The sequence below is a fragment of the Alligator mississippiensis genome, chromosome 2, assembly GCF_030867095.1.
Source record: "Alligator mississippiensis isolate rAllMis1 chromosome 2, rAllMis1, whole genome shotgun sequence".
Classification (NCBI taxonomy): Eukaryota; Metazoa; Chordata; order Crocodylia; family Alligatoridae; genus Alligator; species Alligator mississippiensis.
Genome location: NC_081825.1, coordinates 150,075,391 through 150,098,468, shown reverse-complemented (window position 1 = coordinate 150,098,468; position 23,078 = coordinate 150,075,391). Strand labels below are relative to the sequence as shown.

At 42.5% G+C, this 23,078-nt stretch overlaps 1 protein-coding gene across 10 annotated transcripts in view; it reads right to left on the bottom strand.

Moving 5' to 3' along the window:
* PTPN13 (protein tyrosine phosphatase non-receptor type 13) overlaps positions 1-23,078 on the bottom strand; it is a 234,938-nt gene that overhangs the window by 130,957 nt on the left and 80,903 nt on the right. For all 10 annotated transcript variants that reach the window (XM_014600565.3, XM_019488152.2, XM_059722262.1 and 7 more), the window contains 3 exons: positions 16,673-16,738; positions 11,507-11,692; positions 5,654-5,747 (listed from right to left, as the gene is read on the bottom strand). In XM_014600565.3, coding sequence (XP_014456051.1) covers positions 5,654-5,747; positions 11,507-11,692; positions 16,673-16,738 — 346 coding nt within the window. The remainder of the gene's footprint in view (positions 1-5,653; positions 5,748-11,506; positions 11,693-16,672; positions 16,739-23,078) is intronic.

The window sequence follows — 23,078 nt, the reverse complement described above, 5'->3', positions numbered from 1 at the left end:
GCCAAATCTGAATCCTCCCTATTCACACAGGCCTAATAAACGGTCTAATGTAGAAAACAGGCAAGAACTGAACATTCCACTCTTTATTTTACTTTTCTTAGGCATATCTTTATTTGGGCCACCTACTTAAGGTTTTGGGCAATCTAGGATTATCATGGCTGTGATTACTACTGCATTCCAGCCCTCCCATTGCCAGACAGCTTGAAGCTGTACCTTTAGGAGAGGGTGATCTAGTGTTAATGCAGAATTAGCGTCAGTGGGCATGTGTAGATGAACTGGGGGCCCTAACTTGAAGCAGTGGGTTTTTAAAAACACTGCTTCAATTTAGGGCAAAGTAAACCCCCGTGTCGTGTACACCTATGTCTTACCTTCCTATCCAGTGGTGGGAAGGGGAGGGTGAGCTGCCAGTGGGTGGAGCAGTCCCTGGGCTGCAGTGGAGGCGGGGGAGGGAGGGGAGGGGCGGGAGGAGGCTGGTGCTTCCCTCTGTGGCAGCAGTGCCCCTCCCTTCCCCCCCCCCCAGATGGCACCTGCCTGCAGGCACCTGGTTCAGGTGGTCCCGGAGGGCACCACAGCTGCGGTGGGAAGGACTGGGTTCCTGCATAACTCATGCAGGCAGGCAGGCTCCAGGGGGAAAAAAAAAAGAAAAAGATCAAGCTCGCTGCTTTTTTTTTTTCTTTCTTCCTCTGGTGGAGCCTGCTTTCCTGTGCTGCTGCCAAGCTGCCTGCACGGGCTACCTGCGAGGGCCCTGCGCTGCATGGAGCCCAGTGCTTCGCTCCACAGGTGTAGGGCATCAAAGTAAAACTCCTCGGAGGTGTTTTAGTTTGCTGTGCCCCCAAGTCATTTAAGGCGCGTTACGCCGCTGAATATCCTACAGCGGCTGGAATTAATGTGCGATACGCCACCAACGCATGCAAACACCAACACCGTTAAAGCGGTGCAAAAGCATTTAACCCACTTTAAAGTATTGTGTACACATGCCCCTTGTTTTGTCTATACATGCCCAGTAAAAAATATGCAGACTTGAAGACAGAAATATTAAAAGGCCTACATTCTCTGCATTTGGACAGCTACTTGTCACTCATTAGTCATTATACAATTGCCTCTACTTGCTCCGCTTTATGAAATGCCTATTGGAACTAACAGATATGGTCATCTACAGATGCTGACTGATTCCATACTCCCAGTGATTGACTAAAATGGGGATTAGGGAGAGCAGCTGACAGAGTGGAGAGTCTGCAAGATGGTATCCAGAGGGAGGAGATAGAAAGCCAGCACAAGGAGACAGGGAGGGTTGGGGAATACACTCAGAAAACAAGGCCAGAAGCAAAGAGAACAGAATTCCTTAGGGTTTCAACACAATGGGGGCAGGGCCAGAAAACCAGAAGTATGAACCAAGTAGGCCTGAAGCAGGACAGGTAGCCAATAGAGAAATTAAAGCCCTGAATCTGTATCTAGGAACAACAATATATTTTATTTCTTTGCAGATTGAATGCTGGGGTCTTCTTTTAAAGCCATGTAGGATCCTAATACGTAGCTCCTAATAGAGTCAGAGTATGTTTACATTTATTAAGATCATGGGGACCCTTACCAATACCACCAAGTTAGTACATAAATTAATGGTATAGCTCAGGGATGGCCAACCTATGGCACAGGTGCTGTAAGTGGCATGTGCAGCCTCTGTGTGTGGCATGTGGCAGATGATGGAGATGACAAGCAGCACAGGGGCACATAAGGCAGGAAGTAGAAAGCAAGGTAGCAAATTGGGCAAAGACCGCAGGGAAGGAAGCAGAAAGCATAGCAGTAGATTAGACAGGGAACACACTTCATCCACACTACAGAGGGGTGAATTTAAGTGCAGAAGAGGGAGTTGCTTGACAGTGGGCTTTATAAAAAATTGATCCTAACTTTTTGCCCTGATAATTCAGTGCCAGGCACATGCAAGTCCTTACCCTAACTTGTTCTTCTGAGCAGTTAGGAGGATGAACATAAAATAAGCAACACTGGGGTATTTACTGAAAAAACAATTTGGATCCAAAATTTGTTTTAGGTGATACTCATCTGCAAGCATCATTCATCTCTCTACTGAACATTCTCAAATTTTAGTTTATCCTGCACAGCCTTGGAATTCCTGGGAAGGATTGGGCCCCTCCAGCCTCTGGAGTACCCACCTGACTTTTCTCACTTACATAAACACTCTGGGGAGAGCCTGGGGGTGTGTCTTTGAGCAAGGAAAGCCCAGGATTCCATGCTTCTGAAGCCATACCACCCAGGATCTTGTGAACATGTCTCCTGAAGCAGGTAACCCCACCCAGGCTTTCCCTGTTTACCGACACATGCCCAGAAGATCCCAGGGGATGCATTTCCTCTAGGCTTTCTTCACTTATAGAGATGCACCCCCAGAAGGTGTGGAGAGGTACAAGAGATGGGAAATTCTCAGCTTCCCATGCCTCCAACCTGGACCCCATGCTGCATTTCATGTCACCTTGTGCTTTGTGTGGAGACATGGGTCAGTATGGATCCTGGTTCAGGGTGATGGTGAGACATGGAGTGGTGTGGGAGCTGGGGAATCCCCAGCATCCTGTGCCTCCCTGTTGGGATTCACATTGACTTGTTCCCCTGCATGAGGCATGGGTCAGCATAGGACTCGGTGCAGGTCCCAGCATGGAGGCATGGAGTGCCAGGAATTCCACAGCTCCTGCACCACCCTGCGCCTCCTTGCTCGGACCAGTGCTGCAAGGGATAGTGCGAGTTCTGATAAGGAGGTGCAGGGCAGTGCAGGAGGCATGAAATCCCCTAGCAAGGTGAACATGTCACCCCTTGTCCCACATTGGCCAAGGGCCTGATGAACAGACAAGGGGTGAGGTCTGTTTCACTTAGTAAAGCAGATCCATTTCTGTTTGGCAACATCTGTTTGTACCCTAAGTAAGTAGTAACTTTCAATACAACGTTAGTTCTACTTTTCTCACTTGTTCATTTTTCTTCTCATCTTCTCTCATTAATTTTTTTTCAAAAATACATACTCTTCATCTTTAGTGTGATTTGTGAGGGTAAATTAACTGCAATTTTGAGAAGGTTTAACATCAACCATTTAGGCATATGTTTAAGGGGATGGTGTCAGGGAAACAGCATGAGAGAGAGAATGCCTTTTATCACCTTGATATCACTGGCCCTGCCTCAAAGCTGTGTGGTGATGGAAATGAAAATACATTCCCATCCCACACTACATGATACAAAAAAAACCCAAACCAAAATCCCTATAACTTCAGGGCGAGGACTGACAGGAGACACTGAATAGCACTGTTACTATTCCACATCAGGGTGAGCTATGTTAGTGAATGCTATATATTACTTTCTATCTAACTAGATCCTTATCTGTGCTTCCTCACCTCAGTATCTACTGCTGCCCCTGTTGTGCCAGATTTGGACAGAGGACTTCATAGGATCATAGGACTTTAAAGAGCCTCCTGGGCCAGTAAATCCAGTCCCTTTCATCCACAGGCAATTGTTACCCCAAGGTACCTCTCTAATCACCTCTTCAAACCTGCATCTACACTGACAAGGAACAATATCTGAAACATCAGCAATGCCCTGTAATATGCTGCAGTCAAGCTGAGGAGATGAGGGCACTGAGAAGGCCCTACCAGTAAAATGAAAAGGTATACCTAAGCATATATTAATTAGTTATTTCCACATCCAGGTCTAGCAGTCCAGATGTTTTCTGCATCCAGGTCTATCAGTCCAGGGAGAAAAGGAAAGATTGCAATGTGACAGGGCAATATAACTTACCTTAAAAAGGAACAGACAGAAAGAGATGACTAATTTCAGATTGCTTTAAAACAGTGGTGCTCAACGTTTGCAGCCAGTGGGCTGGATGGGCAGTGCTCAGGCCATCCACAGGCCAGATCCAGCTGATAGTCCCAGTTCGGCACGAGGAGGTTGTGGCAGGCCCCCACCTGACTGCACAGAGGGGGACAGGGGGCACCCTGGCTCCAACCTGGCTCTGCGGAGGGGACGGAGAGGGCATGGCCCAGTCCCATGGGGAAAAAGTGGCATGGCCCAGCCCCAACCCAGCCCCACAGGGAAAGGGGGCATGGCCCAGTCCCATCTAGCTGAGCGGGTGGGGAGAGGGGCATGATTTGGCCCCAACCTGCTGCATGGGACTTTCAGGATTGGGAATTTGGCAGTTGGGGAGGGTGGCCATATTAATTGCCACCAGTCCCCTGCTGCTAAATTTCTTGATCTGCAGGGAGTCCTGCGGGCTGGATACCTATGGCTCTGCAAGCAGCAATTAGCTCACTGGCTGGAAGTTGAACACCTCTGCTTTAAAACATCAGGATGTTGATATTTCTAACTGAGAGGGGTTGAGCAAAGCAGATTCATCCTACTCCAGGATCTCTTAACTCTTCTTTCACTCAATGAGTCCACAAGAAAAAACAACACTAAGAGAATCCTGTTATTCTTGGCATCTTGAAAGTACAGGGATGGCCTAAAGCCAAAGGTCAAACTGGCTAGCCAAACCCTCAGCTCCACAGAGCTTCAAAGCCAGATGCCACATCCCAAAGCTTTCTGAGTAAATAGCTTTTCTTAAATAAAATAAAAAAACCTTCTTAACCATCTCACTTAAGTACTAAGTGATGTAAAGAAATACAGGGTGGAAAGAAAAATATCTTGCACTGTTGTGCTTTAACTAAATCAGAGGTTACAGTAGGAAAACACCTATTAGATCATCTATTCCATCCTCTGTAAATACAGGGCATGGTCTCCAGAGAGAGGATCTTTCAGACATTAAATAAATACTCTGTGGTTTAAAAACCATGGAAATACTGGCCTGAACTACAATACAAATCTCCAAAATTTAGAAATATAACCCAACTAGAAGCTTTGTTATTAACACACAGTTAAGACTGTGAAGATGTACAAGTTACTTCAACAGAAATTATTTCTGCAACAAGCCTCCAGCACAAAGTTATAGGGGTAAGGCCAAAAGGAAAAAAAAATCAAAGAACAAAAGAAACAAATACGAATAATGCTTGGAATGGAGGAGATTTTAAGTTAAGGACTCACAATGGAATTTAAGAAGAAACAATAAAAATTATTCATCAGCAATATAAATTTTAAAAAGTACAAGAAAAAAAAATATTGTTATCTAGGGATGTCAGAAATGTGGTTGGAAATTAAAGATAATCTAATATGCCTCAAGAACTAAACGAGTACTTTGCTTATGATTTCAAAAAGGATAATGTTGCACGATCCTGCACTCAAATTCTGGTTAGGCTAAAGCCAATCTTTCAGAAAGGTATACAGTCTTATGTTAATGACTTCAAGTGAGGATGAACTGATATAAATAGTTCTAATAGTGAAATACTCTAAATAAGAAATCTTACCCTGAACAGAATATGAGAATCAGTTTTCTAAATGTACTATTTTAATCATGTATTTTTTTAAAATTATATATTTTCAGCACAACTGTTATTTATCTGTTGCCATTAAGAGCTTAGCTGAACAGTGTTCCTTGAAGTACCAACTCTCAGACTTCTCTGCAAGTCAATGAGGGTTCTTCTTCCCTTATAACACTCATTTGGTTGGCACAGTATCCTACCAGTCTTCCACAAGGCTATTGCCCCTGTTGTCCTAACCACAGAAGAATATTTACCTGTGGGAAGTCCTTTTCCTCTCAGCCTGTCCCGAATGGCCTGGCTTCTGTCTGGCTGTGATTTTCTATCTCTGTTGCAGGAAAGCTGATCCATCTGAAAATGGACAATAACACAGTCACATGTTTTGGAAAGACTGTTTTATAATGAAGGCTGGATGGTTCCAGATAAAAGGTCAGCATGTTTAGTAGGAAATTGGCCCTCTGTGGCAAATACACGTTTAACATAAAAGATTAACAAACATTTATATTGTATTTGGCCTGCTAATTTCAGAATGATTTTTATAAAATAGGATTAACAGAGTTTCCCTAAAGTTTATCTTTCAGAAATCCCCCCGCCCCCCTTTATACATTTCACCTTGACAATATTTGTTTGGTACATTTTAGACAATATGATCTATTATAGACACTATAAATAAAGAATAAACCCACAAGCCTATGAAACAAGCATTTTTTTCATTAAAATAAATTGGAAAGAAAATAACTGAAGTAGCTTTAGGTCAGTGATTCTCTACCTTTTTAGACTCAAGGTACCCCTTGGAAAGTGTCAGCTCTTAGCTTTCACTCAATTTTATAGAAAAATAGAGCAATTCTTCTGTTGCAAAGAACTCAGAAAAAACAGATCAGAATGTTTTTAACACTGTGGATTTCTGCTTGAACTATCTAGATTTATGTTTGCACACCTAACAGTACTAACTTTGTGTGGCACCCTGTTCTTAAAAGGATCTCAAGACATCCTGGTTGAGAATCACTGCTTTAGAGATTCCACATAAATGCCCAGGGTAAATTTGCCAGGTTCAGTTCTCTACCTACTACTAAAGAAAACTTTTATGCAAATGTAGAAGTAAATGTAATTTTGGTTGTTATGCACAGGGAGCTACGCTACTGGGACATATAATATCTTTAAGCATTTCCCAGTAGCATTTCCTTAATCCATTGGTCAGGTCACATTTCAGCTCTTGAAATTAAGTAAGTAACATTTTGTCAGTCATAGGTTTCCACATTTTAGGCATGAATTCAATCAACTCATCTTACTTGAGGCACATCTAAACATATAATGCAAAGATAAGGTTACCATATTTCTAGTTCCAAAGAAAAGAACACCTGTCAAGGGGACACCTCACTCCCCACCCACAGCCTCCTGTCCCTGCTGCTGCCCCTCATTCCCGACCCACAGTTCCTCACTCCCCTGGGCTATGCTGGTGACCCTCAGTCCCAACTTGCAGCTCCCTGACCCTACCAGTGCCTCTCACTATCGATCCACAGTCCCCTGGCCCTGCTGGTGCCCTTCACTCCTGACACCCAGACCCCCTAGTACACCCTCCCCCCCGTGCCTTCACTCCCAAGCCACAGCCCCCCCAGGCCTGCTGGTACCCCTCACTTCTGGTCCAAAGTTGCCCTGCTCCTCCCTGCTGGAGGGGGCCCCAGCTGCCCCTTTCCTGACTGGGCTGGAGCATGGCAACTCCAATTCACGCAGGTGGCAGTGGACTAAGTCCAGCCCCACCATGGGTTGGAGGAGGGAGGAGGAGAGGCTTGTGGTACCCCCTGCCCTGTGCTGGGGTTCCCATGCCATGCCAGGCCATGCCTCCCCCTTTCCCCCATCCCGGCAGTGTCTTCTGACTGCTCTGCCCCTGTAATCGCAAGCATGAGCACCAGCCTCTGTGCCTCCAGCCCAGCCATGGAGTTCCCAGCTGCTCTCAGAGGGTCCCACCAACCTCTTCCCCCACTTGACAAGCAGGCACCCCTCCCCCACCACCGTGCCCCAGCCCCAGTGCCACCAGGCACCTGGCCTCCTCACACATCCAGCCCTTCCACACCCCCCTGCCCCCCACACATATACAGACCCCCAAATAGCCTTGGCCCTCAAACCCCCACCCCCCACAGACGTATGTGCATCCAGCTGTGCAGCTGCTCCCACGACCCTGACTGGTTGCATGCTGACCACATGTGTGTGTGCGTGCAGGCATATGTGTGCCTGCTGCTTCCAACTGCCCTCCCCCTGCTCCCATCAGTGGAGCAGAATAAAATCCTGGCCATTTGTTCAGATTTCAAAAAACCTCCAAGATGGAGATCAGAGAACTCAAAAAGAGAACATGTCTGGGAAACCTCAACTGCTTTATGCTGCACCTATAATATTTAGCCAACCTTTTAAGTTAGAAACTGGAAGATTTCGTACTGATGCTTATAAAAACCACGCTGGCTTCCTTCACATTGAAAATGAAACAAGTAGCAGTAACAGACTGAATCACTCACTCCTCCTCTGTCATTTATAAAATATGCAAAAATATGAAATACAGCCAGTCAATATGACATTTTACAATAGGTTTCACACAGAGATAATTTTCTGTATCATGCAAGAGAAAATGCATGACACAGAATGCACCATACAAAATTCAACTAGGCCAAATCCTGCATTCCTGAACTCTCTTTGACCTTGCACATCACACTCTCTATACATAATCTGTGTACTTATACATTAGGTCCAAGTAGTAGGCAGCTGTATAGAGACAGCCATTAAAATAATGAAGGAATCAATTTGGCCTGGGCTAAAACAGTGATTTTTCAGGTAAGGTGCTGTGAGATCCTTTTAAGGGTGCCATGCAATATTCAATGCATATTGAATGCATTCAGTACATAGTTTAATGTCCAATGTTTTTCTGTGTCTATTTTTTCCTTGAGAGAATGTTCAAAAGCATTCTGACCTGCTGTGGTCTGAGTTCTTTGCAAAAGAACTGCCCCATTAGTCTTCTGTAGTAAAAAATGAGTGAAAGCTGGCATTTTCTGAGGAATCCCTTGACCCCAAAGAGGATGAGTACCAATGTGCTAAAATAACTACAGGGAAAAGAAGGAAAGGGAGAAAGAGCCCAGGGAGAGCCCCAGGTGGGGAAGATTGCAAGGGAGAAGCTGCAGGAGAGCTGGCCCAGGGAAGCAGGGACTATGATGCTTACTGCAGAGCTACTTGTTCTGCAGTAGAGCAACAGGACAATGTCTGCATGAGCAGTAGGAAGCCTACTGCAGTGCTAGCTGTTTCACAGTACAACTATAGCCTAGAGCCCTGCAGGGGAGGCAAGGTACTGGTGTTACTGAGCCTAATTAGAAGGCATGTGTGGCCAGCCCTGGGGATTCACCTGATTGGAAACGGGCAGACCCTGAGAGAGAAGCTAGGGCCAGGGTCCAGAGCCAGGGCAGACAATCTGGCCCTGGAGGCTGAAGAGGGAAGAGCTCTGTGGTGAGGTGCCTGTTGTTGAGTGATGGACTGTGAGCATGCTATGCCTGGAGACAGCAAGTGAAGGGCTGAGGGCTAGCAGAAGACTAAGGCCCATGGAGTTTCGATATATAGTTAGGAGGATAGAGGTTTAGTTTAACCAGAGTGCTTATGCTTTTGGTTTTAGTTTTAACCTCTGGTTTAGGTTTGTGACTGTCAGGAAAGGTGGAGTGTTTGAGGGCATGGAAGTCTCTTGAGCCCTGTCAGGGACTGAAGAAGGGTGCAGCCAGGGCCAAGGGCCCACAGACTAGACAGGCAAAAGCCAGGGCCAGGGCCCCAGGAGCCCAGGAAGGGCACAGACCGAGCCAGGGGGCCCAGCCAGAGAAGGGCAGAACAAGGGCCAGGGGCCCAGTGCCCAGAGAAGGGCAAGACTGGGGCCAGGGGTCCAGCACAAGGGATACAGAAACCAGAGGCTCAGACAAGGCTGAAGACAAGATAGCTGGATTCCAGAGGACTGGAAAACGGCCAATGTGGTCCCCATCTTCAAAAAAGGGAGGAAGGAGGACCCAGGAAACTAGGCCCGTGAGTCTTACTTCAGTCCTGGGGAAGCTTTTTGAAAGAATTATCCTGGCACATGTCCAGGAAGGGCCAGCAGGGGAGCTTATACTCAGGGGCAACCAGCATGGGTTCATTAGGGGCAGGTCTTGTCAAACCAACCTGGTGGCCTTCTATGACCAGGTCACCAAGTCCTTGGATGCAGGTGTCGCAGTGGATATAGTCTTTCTGGACTTCAAGAAGGCCTTCGACACGGTCTCTCACCCCATTCTCAGTAAGAAACTAGGAGACAGTGGTGTTGATGCCTACACAGTCAGATGGGTCACTAACTGGCTGGAGGGCTGCACCCAGAGGGCGGTGGTGGACGGGTCTTATTTGACCTGGAGGGATGTGGGCAGTGGGGTTCTCCAGGGCTCGGCCCTTGGGCCTGCACTATTCAACATCTTCATCAGTGACTTGGGTGAGGGAGTAGTAAGCACCCTGTTCAAGTTCGCAGATGACACTAAGATGTGGGGTGAAGTGGGTACGCTAGTAGGAAGGAACAGGCTGCAAGTGAATCTAGACAGGTTACAGGGGTGGGCCGAAGAGAACAGGATGGGGTTCAACACTGACAAGTGCAGGGTAATGTACCTGGGGAGGAAGAACCAGTGGCACACCTACAGGCTGGGGAACTCCCTTCTCGCCAGTGTTGAGACAGAAAAGGATCTTGGAGTCATCATTGATGCCACAATGAACATGGGCCGACAGTGTGGGGACGCAGTCAGGAAGGCCAACCATACCTTATCGTGCATCCACAGATGCATCTCAAGCAGGTCCAAGGAGGTGATCCTCCCCCTCGATGCGGCACTGGTCAGGCCGCAGCTGGAGTACTGCATCCAGTTCTGGGCACCACGCTTCAGGAGGGATGTGGTCAATATGGAGAGGGTCCAAAGGAGGACCACCCGCATGATCAGGGGTCAGTAGGGCAGGCCCTACGAGGAGAGGCTGAGGGACCTGAACCTGTTCAGCCTCCAAAAGAGAAGGCTGAGAGGGGATCTAGTGGCAGTCTACAAACTAGTCAAAGGAGACCAGCAGGCATTGGGAGAGTCCCTGTTCCCCTGAGCAATCCTGGGAGTTACAAGAAACAATGGACACAAGCTAGTGGAGGGTAGTTTCAGGCTAGAGATTAGGAAGCGCTATTTCACTGTCAGGGCAGCTAAGACCTGGAACCAACTTCCAAAAGAAGTGGTGCTGGCTCCTACCCTGGGGGGGTCTTTAAAAGGAGACTGGACGAACATCTGGCTGGGGTCGTTTGACCCCAGTACTCTTTCGTCCATGGCAGGGGGTTGGACTAGATGATCTCCTCAAGTCCCTTCCAACCCTACCAACTATGAAACTATGAATATGCACTAATGCAATAGTGAAGGGAGAGGTTGCCAGTCAGGAATGGTAACTTTGTGAAACTAGTTAATGTGGTTTCACTCGCATCTGAAAATAATTTAGTATGTTTGTCATCATTATATAATATAGTCCCTTCATAGTAATAATGGCTGACAGCTCAGTAGAGCCCAAGAAGAATTTAAATGGATGCCTGGTAAGGTAAGATTCCTCTTTTCTTTCAACTTTCCAAAATTTAAGTTAAAATTTAAAAGGAAAATCCTGTCAATTAAAAAAAAAAAAAAGACATATATTGTTTGAGGTACATGCCTGCCCTTGAGCATTCCTTGTAATTTTTGTTGTTTACAATATAATTTCTAATTTTTCAAATAATATTTCTCCCTATGATCACAAGGTTATGTAGAAGAAAAAAGAAAGCGACTTTCCTGGGGAAACAGTGAAATGGACCATCTCAAAAGCACTGCTGAATGCACAATCTCACGAAAACAAGAGAAAACCAAAAAAATTACCCTTCTAATATTTCAATTTTTTTTTTTTTTGCAGATGTTACTTGTTTAAAAAATAGGTAAAAATATTTGAACAGAAGGGTAAGATTTTTTGGTTGAGTGCTCCATTAAGCAAAATGGAGAGAATAAAGAACAAACAGCATAAAGACTTTGAATTAATTTCTTCACTCTGTGCAGATCCAAGTTATTGCTCAATGGCTTGTAAACACTTACCGCAGGCAGGCTTCCCAGAACTAGTTTAACCAACTGTTTCACATATGAGAAAGAAGGTGCGCAATTACTGTTTCTTATATGGGCACTGCAAGCATCCAGAACAGTTCGTACAGACACACGGGAATAAATGGCATCTTCACATAGGCCAAGCAGTATGCTGTTTAGATGGTCTCCGAGCTTGATGGGCTGATTATAAAATAGACAAAGAAGAAACACTGTTAAATATTTAGCTTTTATGAATCATACGCATACTCAATAATACATACGATGGATTCTGTTTTCAAAATCGTCATATGACTGTCACTGAGACTTTTTTCCCCCTGTTACTGTGGTGCAATATAATCAATCTAAAAATAATCTCATAGATAGGGAAGGCAGAATGATCTGTTGATTACAGTTTGGGGGACTGAAATTTAGGACTCTGATTTAATTCCTAGCTCTGTCACTGACATGTCTGATCTTGGGCTAGTCACACAGCCTACAAAAGTGAGTTTAATCATCATTTCCTATCTCAAAGTTGTAAGGGCTAATTATAAGTTTTCAAATGCTTTGACAACCTTGAGTAAGAGTTCATTTTAACTGCTAATCTTAAGATACTTTATGAGCAAGTACTACAAAATTTGTTTGTGAGCCCTGACAAATAAATACACTTTAGAGGCTTCCATAAATCTTTAAATTAGTCCTCCAAGGTTTTACTTCAATGCAATTTGCACTTTCATAGTCTAGGAAGATATTAGAGTATATCAGTATTAGGAAGAAGGCACTGAGAGAAAAAAATGTCTGGCTAAGAAGTGAAACCTTGCAATTATGAGATAACACCCATATGGTTGTGAGATATTTAGCCATTTTTCCCCCTCAGTCAATCCTGTGATAATTTAAGTGGAATAATATTCTCCAGGGCATGCACTAGTCATTGATAACACCTCTTCTCAGATGCCACAGGCACTTGGACTTCAGCCCTGTGCCTCCCAGAGTGGGTGGTTATCTTAGAGTAACATGCCCTGTCATGCATTGCTTCTTACCAACACATTAAGTATCACAGTTTTTCCAGTTTTTGTTTTTTATATCTCAGTGGAAAATCAATTCATTACCACCTTGATTTAACATATTGATTTTATTAACACAGGATTTTGACATTTAAGTGCACTGGCTGGCATTATCTTTTCAGGAAACATATGCACAGAGGAAGAGGCGGAAAACCACCATGAACACAGGTAGGCCTACAGTATAAAACACAGCCAGTATAACAGCATGAGGGCTCCAAAACTGCTGCACAGCCATATACGTCCCTGAATGTGCACAGAAGCAGATGAGCTACTGCAGAAGCGCAGCCACAGTCTCTTCATCTGTGGAATCCAGTACCATTTCTGAGCATTAGGCTCTTCAAATTCTAGGCATTCAGAACCAAAAAGATGGGATTGTAGGCAGTCACAGAACTAAAGAGTTGGGAGTTCTTTGCTGCTTCTTCCCCAACCTGTACACCTGCATAAAGCTAGTGACAATCTGGACACTTCCATTATTTGTAAAACACACAGTGAAGGGAAGATTTTGTTTTTAGTTTTATGTTTATGGAACTGCCAATTGGAAACATAGGTTCAGTTCCTAAGTCTGGTCTCAATTCTAGTGCGACTTGGGGCAAATCACTCTCTTTCTAAACTTTAATTTATGCCACATATAATGCAGCTTATAATAATTAATTAATCCCCCTTTGTCTATTTTGTTTATTTAGTCTGGTAGGCTTTTGATACAAGAAACACCTTATACTGACAACATCACCTTACATATAAAGACATCTCTATCAAAGTCTCTAGATACAATGGAAATACTGTCAATAATTCAAGAATTTTTTTCCTCACAAAATATTCTAATAGCTACAGAACATACTGATGCTGTCATTAAAGAGCTGACAATGACAACATGTAACCAACCCAGAGGGCTATATTCATGAAAACAGCAGGGCTAACATCTGGGTGAAACTCTTCAGAACATACCACATTTTTCCATGCTAATCAAATTATCCTTGCTTCCACAGTTACAAATTAGATGGTCAAGCCTCCTGTCTCAAAAATGGCCTTAACATAGGCACAGGTCATCTGGCTGTCAATGTGTGGATGCTTTCCTGCCCAAGGGAAGCAGAACCCCTAAGACCCCATTTTAAAAAATCATTAGGAATAGAGCATTCAACTGACATTTGGGCTTTCAAGTCTTCCTTTAATTTCTCAGCCATGACATTGCATTAACAATTTTTACCATTTATGTTGGGGGGGGAAAAAAAAAAAATATATATATATATATATATTCAGTGCTCATTTTTTTTTTCTTTGAGCAGAAGTAAGGCTCAGACTATAATATTTATACATCAGCTATTCAATCAGCTATTAAATAATAGTGCCAAAAAGCCCTGTTGAAGTGCCTGATCTATACAGATGTTGGGCAAGTCGGGTCAAACTAATGCAATGCTTCTTGTGGGCATGTGGTGTGCTTGGTGCAGGGGCACAGCAAGCTGAAAGTAAAGCGCTGTTTTGTTCTGTTTTTTCATGTCATTTTTTCAAGTAAGCAGCTTGAACGTTCTTTTTGGACATAGGCTCCTTATTTTCAGTCATTTCAGATACTGTCTGTTAAAGTTTTTAAGAATGAAAGGGTTCATGAAGATGATGAGTCATGTGTTAAAGACTAAATCTTCCCAGAAGTGAGTTAAAGAGTCCAATCAGGTGTGCACACTGTATATGGAATATCTTAACTGAGAAATCTTGTTAAGCTTTACCCAGTCTTGTAACTGTGTTTACAGCTGCTCCGAAGCCAATAGCAAAGGAATCTACTCCCTATTTGAGCAAATACCTTCCCTTTATGGGAAGCTGTGCGATGAATTCATTCAAATGTGCCAACCCCAGGTTTGCAGAAATTGCATCAGGGAAAAACAGAGCATAAGAGGTAGTTTCTTCTTAAGCAAGTTACCAGTAATGATTTTATAAGGTAGATTTCACACAATGTGCTTGCGTGCACACACACACACACTTTATACAGTACACACGCACACATAATTAAATTACTTTAGAATATCTCAAAATGAAATCCAATCTTTCTTCCCATTGATTCATAGCAAGATTTGCAAGCAAGTCATTATTCTAAGCCTCATATGGTTGCAGTTCATTTGGCAACAGAAGGGCTAACTTTGATTTCCTGTATCTTCATATAAACCAGTACAAGATGAAAGAAAATAACACTAGTCCTCCTTTCAAAGCAACACTACTGTATCAAAAAGGAGAAAAGTTAAGAGTTTTAATTGAGGATGAATGGCAGTTTTGTTCAGCAGTGGATGGAACAACAGGGTACACTACAATCAAGCCCCCAATTGTTTTATGGTGAAATGGGCTTTAACCCTTCACGATGTCAGCAGCACTATGGTGCTATTAAAGGAAATCCTGCTGAAACTTCAATGTATATTTTAAAAAAATGACAGCAGTGCTATTCATGTGCCATTTAATGCATTAAATGATGGGGCATAATTCATTCCATGTTTCATTCAGCAAAGTCAGTACAATTAGCCCTTTGTTTTACACAGGCTGATATCAAGGACAGTAGGTCTTCTGTGATATACTGATACCAAATACAATTTATTGTATGCTGTTCCACTTTTTGATTTTCAGTATACCAAGTTTTTATGTGATCAATGAATAATTGCTTCACAGATACTGAAATGCCAGAAGCTGGAGTTTTTGGTAGCCAAGTGATAGCTTTTAGCACCCAATTAAGTATAGAAGGTAATTTAGAATTATGTAATGAGTAACATTCACTGAATAATTCAACTGAAATGATCAATAGTTGACATAAAATGTCCTTGTCAGACTTCAGAGTTAATAATTCATTGTAATGAATGACCTCTTAAAACTATCTTCAGATTTACAGATATGCCCGGGACCACAGCAATTCCAGCTGGGGTGGAGTGGCCCTGGGCTGGCAGAGGGCCGGGAGGGGGATGGGTGTGGGGGCGGGCACAGGGGTCAGCCCCAGACTGCAAGTAGCAGTGTTGGATGGCAGAGGGGCTAGCTGGGGCACAAGGATGCTATATTGCAGGGCTAGGCAGCAGGCAGCCCCTGGACTGTAGCACCGTTATGCCCCAGCCAGCCCTGGTCACAGTTTACATGTGTGTTTGAGTGCACATAATTACTCCGCTGTAGTACAGTACTTGTCCCAGACATTACTATCCTACAGCAGAGTTAATTTACTGAGCCCTAATATAGATGCATGTGTAAACTGTGATGCTTTACTGCAGAACTAATTAGTCAACTTTGCAGTAAACTGGATTTGTAGATGTACCCAGTTAAAAGTTCATACTTGGAAACATCATTCTTTTTTAACAATGTTTAGTACTTCTAGGTAAGGGTTTGCTTGGATTTTTTGTTTTGTTTTGTGTTTTTGTTTTTTTAACAAGTGCTTAGATTCTGGAACACAATAGTAAAGTTAAGGATGAATTTCATGACAAATTCTCCAGCTGCATAATATGGAATACAATACTCTAGGCCCTTATTATAACCCTTACACTCTAGTAAGATTACCTTTAGGTACACCGATCTTTGAATTCTTTGTTTCAGCTTTACTTCCTATAATCAGGAAGGAATGACTTATTTTACCTCTGATCCTACTTATTTAGTCCCAGTTCTGAAAGGACTAGGAACCTCCAACTTCCATTGACTGCAAAAATGTTACACAGTTTCATAGTTGTTAGGGTCGGAGGGGACCTCAATAGATCATCAAGTCTGACCCCCTGGCCTGGGCAGGAAAGAGCGCTGGGGTCAGATGACCCCAGCCAGGTGCTTGTCTAGTCTCCTCTTAAAGACCCCCAAGGTACAGATTGTCTGTGCCTCGTAGGTTAGTGTCCTAGTACCCTGACCTTAGCCCACATTTACAAATATAGCTCTACAAATATTACTGGGACTACTCTCTTAGGTAAGGACCCCCTAAATTCTACTGAAACGTCTCCCTCTCACAAATACCTTGTAGTTATATAAATTACAAAAATTCATATGCTGGAAAAAAACCCTCCTGCTTTTCAGTGCCCCATGGGTATACTTTGCCCTGCTATGGTTATTGCTTTTAGAGATGATCAAACAATCCAGTTAAAAAAAACTTAAAACATTTGCAGGAAAACATTTAAAAAATACTTACTTGGCTTTGAGGGACTTCATGGTCAGCTCCCCAGTAAAGAGTCATTCCAAGAGAATAAACATGAATCTGTAGTAAAACACAACCCATCTGTCAGCTCAATGAGGGAAACAAGACTGGAAATATGAATAGTATATCTTTAAAGGGGGCACAATGACTTTAGTATTCAGAAATGGGGTAATCTTTGCGCACACGGTTTTTTGAAAGTCAGGCTCAGTTCCATACTTAGTTGCCTCAAAGAACTTTCAGGTAGTTCTTTCTCTCCCTTGTCATTACAATTCGAGCAGCAAATCCTCTGAGGAAATAGTTGCAAGGTCTTTTCAGTGCTCTTCCTTTCCCATTTGGTTTTTAGCCTCATTTGAGATAAAACCCAAGTATGCATAGATAAGATGACTAAAAGACCTTATGGCACAGTCACTTGATAAATTCTGAAATGCATGAAGAGCATTGCAACACCTTAAGGATTTTTAATTTGAGTGTTGTGTCCTCCTGAAATCTGAAAGTGGCAACCAGAGGTTAAGGAACTGAGGGAACTATGTTATGAAAGATAAATCAATGGACTTTCAGACATATACACAAAGCTGTCATTTCAACATTTCACCTAGGGTGCAAACAGATATTGACCTTGTGCTGCCATAAATTTGTTTATGGTTGCTAAGTTGTGAGCAAACATGTCCTAGCTTGCTATTGCGCTCCAGCTGGCCAAAAATGTTGCTGCAACTAAAAGGTAGTCACCATTAGTGACACCTTAAATGGGAGGATGTTTCTTTGTCTATTGTGCACCTTGGTAATTCTGTTGCAGGGGATGCCTGTGGGTAAATGTATTGGGCTGTTGTTTTATTGACTGCGGACATATCGAAAAGGGGAAAAGGGGGGGGCTATACTAGGGAGAAGAGATACAAAAAAAACCAACAGAAGATATTCTGGGAGAATCCCACGAAAAAGATACATTAGTTAAATTTTTTTTCCAGTTTTCAATACACAATTTTGTAGCATAATCATAGGTATAGAATTATTCAATATTTTAGATATTCTTATTGAAGATTTCTTGACTTATAAAATCAGCATTATAAATCATGACTGGACTGATAAATCCAGGTTGTCTCTAACCAGAGAGATTTCCGTTTCCAGCCTCCCATTCTTGGAGCAGGTCATTGTACAGATGGATGCCTGCCTGCAGCTCCAGGCACATCTGGATGCTATTGGATTATTGTACCCTTGTCAATCTGGCTTTGATCTTGGGCATAGTACAGAAACTGCACTCATGGCATTTGTTAACAATTTTTGCCTGGAGACTGCCAGGAGAAACTGCACCCCGTTGATCTTACTAATGCACTCTATGTAGGGCTTCTCTTGGGGCTAAGCAGAAGCTGCAGCTGGTGCAGAATGTAGTGGCTTGACTTCTGATAGGGTGGATCACCAGGAACATATTACTCCAGTACTCCAGAGTCAGAACTGGCTCCCAATAACTTTCCAGAAGCATCCAAAGAATTGGTATAGACCTATTGGTATTGACCAAAGGACTGGTATTGTGGGCCCGATGTACCTGGGAGACTGCCTCCACCCTTATGTTCCATCACAATCCTCAAGCTCAGCTGAGAGCACCCACCCTGCACGTTCCATTTGCGCACCATGTCTGTTTGGTGAAAACACATGGGAAGTTCTCCTCAGTAGTTGTTCTTTCAACTCCCTCGGTCCTCAGGCCTTCCAGAGCCAGAGCTTAGACGTCTTCCAGAAGCACTACAAGACACCAATTTCTAACACGTGGGATTACATTTTGGGGTATTGTTTGGGGTTGTTTTATTAATTAATATTTTTAATGTTTTATCTGTTTTTACAATTTCCCTTTTTTTAAAACTGTAAGTTACCCTAGGCCCTTTTTTGCTGAGAATGGCAGACAAATGAAATAAATAAATAAATACAACATCATATACCAAGCGCTTGGACCACTGAAAATATTATGTTAAGTAGCTTGACTTGGCTAATAAATAAGAGTGAAATTGGTAGCCCCCTTCATTTCACTGTTAAGTAACAGTTTTGCACATAAATGCTAAAGGAAAAGAAAAGCTTCCACAGAACTACAACAAACCATTTCAAAGAGCCTGTCCTACATCTAGTCTCATGGGTGGTGTCCAGCCACACCACATCAAAATGCAATACTTTATTAATTGCACTGCGTTGGTGTTGCAGTTATGTTTCTGACAGCACTAACCAATTTGCTAAAAATCCCAAACCACCTACATATTCACCCTGCCACAGAGGTCTGACAAAAATAATTAGCAGCCTATTGTCAGCTACGTAGTAGCAAGAGATGCAAATGTAGGATTGTAAATCAGATCCCATCATGCCTTATTGCTGGTGCAGGGGGGTCCTGGGCTCCCCCTGCACCACCAAGAAGCAAGCTCCTGAGGCTGGGAGACCTCTCAGGTAATGGGGCTTCCAGCTGTGAGGGTTTACCATGTGCTCCCGCAGCTAGAAGCCCCTCAGCTGACCCAGGCTCCCAGCCATTGGCATGCCCCAAGGGCCCCCACAGCAGACAGATCACACCTGAAGCACCCCCATGGCTGGGGCACTGCATCAGCTGTGGTCTCCCAACCATGGGGAAGCATGGAGCATACCCACTGCTAGGAAACTGCCTAAGCTAGGGTCTTCCAGCTGTGGGGGGTGTATGGGTGCCCCCATGGCTCAGAGCTCTGTCAGCTGATGGGGCTCCCACTACAGGGTCCCCTGGCCACACATTCAATTTATGGCACGATAGGAAGCAGCTACAAAGTTATTCCACATTTTTTGAGGAATAACTTTGTAGTTTATTCCCCTTTTTATCACTCTATTAGCTGAATTAATTAATTTACTCTGTTTACTGAATGAACGTGTGGCCAGGTGACCACTCAAGGCGTGATTAACTGGTTAATCACGCCATATGCATTACATGTAGATGGAATCTATGTTTTTCTCTCAGAATTTCCAGTGAGTGTATTTGTTTTTAAAAAAATGAAAATATTGGATATCTGAACACTGTGTTAAACACTTTAATTAAAATAAGCCATACAAATATTTTCATTCTTCCATGACAAAATAAATTAAATACATTCTTTTTATTCATTCTCTTCAATTTAGCACTAACGGTTGTAGTGATAATAATACACAGTAATGACAGGTATTGAGGAGACTCAGAGAGAATATATTTCTTTGGATTTCTTACTTCTTAATTTTTTAAAATGTAATTACGATTATTCATATAAAAAGTTATCTGTACAAGAACACTTTAGGACTAAACTTCCTCTAATTAATCACAGGGAGGGTATGGCTTCAACACCCAGTGCATGAGTCATGCATAGCGCTACACAAAGGACTCCACTGATATGAGTTTGTGATTCAACTAATACTGCTGACATAATCATCATAGACAGTTTAGTTCAACTGGCTGATAGTACAGTCAAGGGAACATCTTATATCTGAGCTATACGTGGAGAGAGATTATGGAATGTAGAAGAAATTCAAGAAAAAAAATATGTATTCTAAAAAAAAAAAAAAAATGCAACAAAATTGAAGTGGGCAATGTAGAGGAGGCCTTGGAAATCATTCTTAAGGAGGAGACAGTGGGCCCAGTTTCACCTTCTGTTAAATCCATGTAACATCTTCTGATTTCAAGTTCTTATTGAATGATCATTTAATTTAGTGGTGCTGTACTGCCTAGGTGCAGTTGAGACAATTTGGACACAGAAAACAATAACATAAGAGCCAATCCTCTTTCACATATCAAGTAGTCCTCATTTATGTATTTTGAGCAATGGAATGCCACTGCATACCGCATGATTGAAATACTACAGCTGCTGTGAGAACAGTGATGTTTAGCCATGTCTTGGTTGTACCGTTGTAGAGGAGCATGAATTTAGCTCAATTACTTGTCCATCCCATATTTGAAAACTAGGTGAGAAGGGAGCTTTAAGAAATCCTTGTTTTTCAGCCTTTACCTACTATATTTTTCAATTGCAATCCCTTAGCTGCTAGGGAGGCCAACATAGAGGACATTCCAGTTTTCTGCTACTCTGTCCTCTATTGATATCAAACCGGATGCCTTTATGTCCTCTATTTTTCTTTTGAAAAAAGAGAAAAATAGAGGACATGAATTTAAATAATAAATTTAGCATAATTTATGGGGGTGCTTCAGGCTGCTAAATAAATTTTTCTCTTGAAAAACAGAGGACATAAAGGTGTTGGGTTTCATATCAATAGAGGACAGAGGACAACCAGACTGTCCTCTATGATGGCCACCCTAAGCTGCAGGCAAATGTGGACAGCACTTCAGTCCAAACTCTGTTCCATCAGTAAGACTTCTAAGTCTCTGCTCCAATTAGCCCACAAGGCACATATCAAAGCACAAAACTGATCCTACGTATTATACCTAGGGTGCTGCATGATTCTCCCATTCCAGCAAGAGCAGCCTTATAAGACTCTAGCAGATACCTGTATCCTGGCTAGAAAGGCACAAAGCTCTCTCATACTCTTAATGGACAAGTCTACATACTTCCGATATATCATGATCCAACTTAACCTAACTCCCGCATAAAAGGAAGTGTCCTGTACTCAGAGGGTAGATTCTTTCAGGAGGAAGGCAGGCCTGAATTGTGGCACTGGGAGCAGGGGCCCCAAATTAGGGCTGTCCCTCCAGTAGCAGAACTTGGATGTGGGGGAGGGAAGGTCCCAGGAGCGGCATTGATTCAGAGTGGGGTGCCAGAACAGCAGCCTGTAGGGAGACCATGCCACCGCAGGAGACCCTGTTCAGGAAGCTTGTGTGCAACTTGCCTACATGTGGAGGAAAGCACTGACTTTCCCCCACCCTCCATGCTACTCAGGAAAATTTCATTTTAAGCCTTTGTCTTCCTCTCTCCCCCAGAACAGTGCCCTCCTCATGGCTCCATCTTTTATGATCTCTTTTTAATAGCTTTTGCATTTGTTTCCACCTGCTGGCCCAGCTTCACAACAGGAGGGTTGGAGGATGTCCTCATCTCTGCCTAGCCCATAGTCTTGAAGCTAGGAAACTTACAGGAAGTGTAGACATTAAATTTTGCTGAAATACTGTAATATTTCACAACCTATTACCTACAATCCCTGTAAAGAATATTAAAAAAATACAGGTGACATATATGGTGAGTCAACTTCTTCAGAGTATAAAAAGGCAATGTAAAAACAAATTTTACTTACTCCTATTTAATACAGTTTGACTTTGAAACCAGATAGCTAGATTGGTTTCATGATGGTACTTAACAATTTTGTACACAAATATTTATACTTTTTTCTAACTGTTCATTATGGTTTGACAGGCGTATGTAGTTCCAGATGTTTTGGAGAAAAAAAAATCCCACACCATGGTACTTATATGATTCACTGGTTGAGGTTTGGATAGCATTATATCCATGCATGAGATAACATCAAACACATAAACACTAGATTCAAAACACCTATTTAAAAGCTGTTCTGACAACAGCAGATTAGAATTAGGTTAATAATGTTATCATATGTAAAATCAATGGAATATATTCTATAGCATGCTGCGCTATTTGAGAAAGATATAAAATATAACCTTCAGTAGAAATTGAGGATACTCTAAACCTGTAAAATTATGGAAATTATTGACAATTTTTACAGTTATGTTTTTTATCAAACTATTTTGAACAGTTTCCACAAAATAGAAGCAAAACTAAATTCATATCTCAAATTCATCATATATTATTTCTCGAATGATTTGTCATTTTGCATTTTTAATAAACCTTTTTTGTTCAAATTTAGTGAGCAACTTGGAATCAATAGGGCATTCATCATCTGACTAGCTAGTTGGCTGATATTTATTGTTGAACACATCATTTCTTTGGGATAGCAGAAATGAAGTCATAACCCAGAGACTAAAGCAACCCTGTTATTGTGTTTTAAAACCCATTACAAACAGGGGGTCTATTTTGGTTTCAGTACTTTTCAGACATGATCCAATTCCAGAACAAGAGCTAAAAACAAAAAAGATTCCCATTCAAACTAATTTGGTAAATGCCAATGAAATGTACCGCAAAAAGAGAGGTTTAAATGACTGAAAACCAGATGAAATCATATTTTTAAGTTACACTGTGCAGACACTCAAGTAAATAAGTAAAGAAAATTAAACACGATATAATGCAACCTTAGTTTAATACATAGGGAAGAGGGGAAAAAATTCAGGTTAGGAGCTAGAGGAAGGAAAGATATTGCATCTATAGATATTTTAATAAAATCCCAAACACAAATTAGTATTAGGCAATATTACTGTACTTCAAAGAATATTTAAGAGTCATAGAAAAAGTCACCCTTCATTAAAAGATAGAGCTGACGCCTACTTACTTCCCTTTAGCAATATACTTTGTTTTGTTTATTATATATT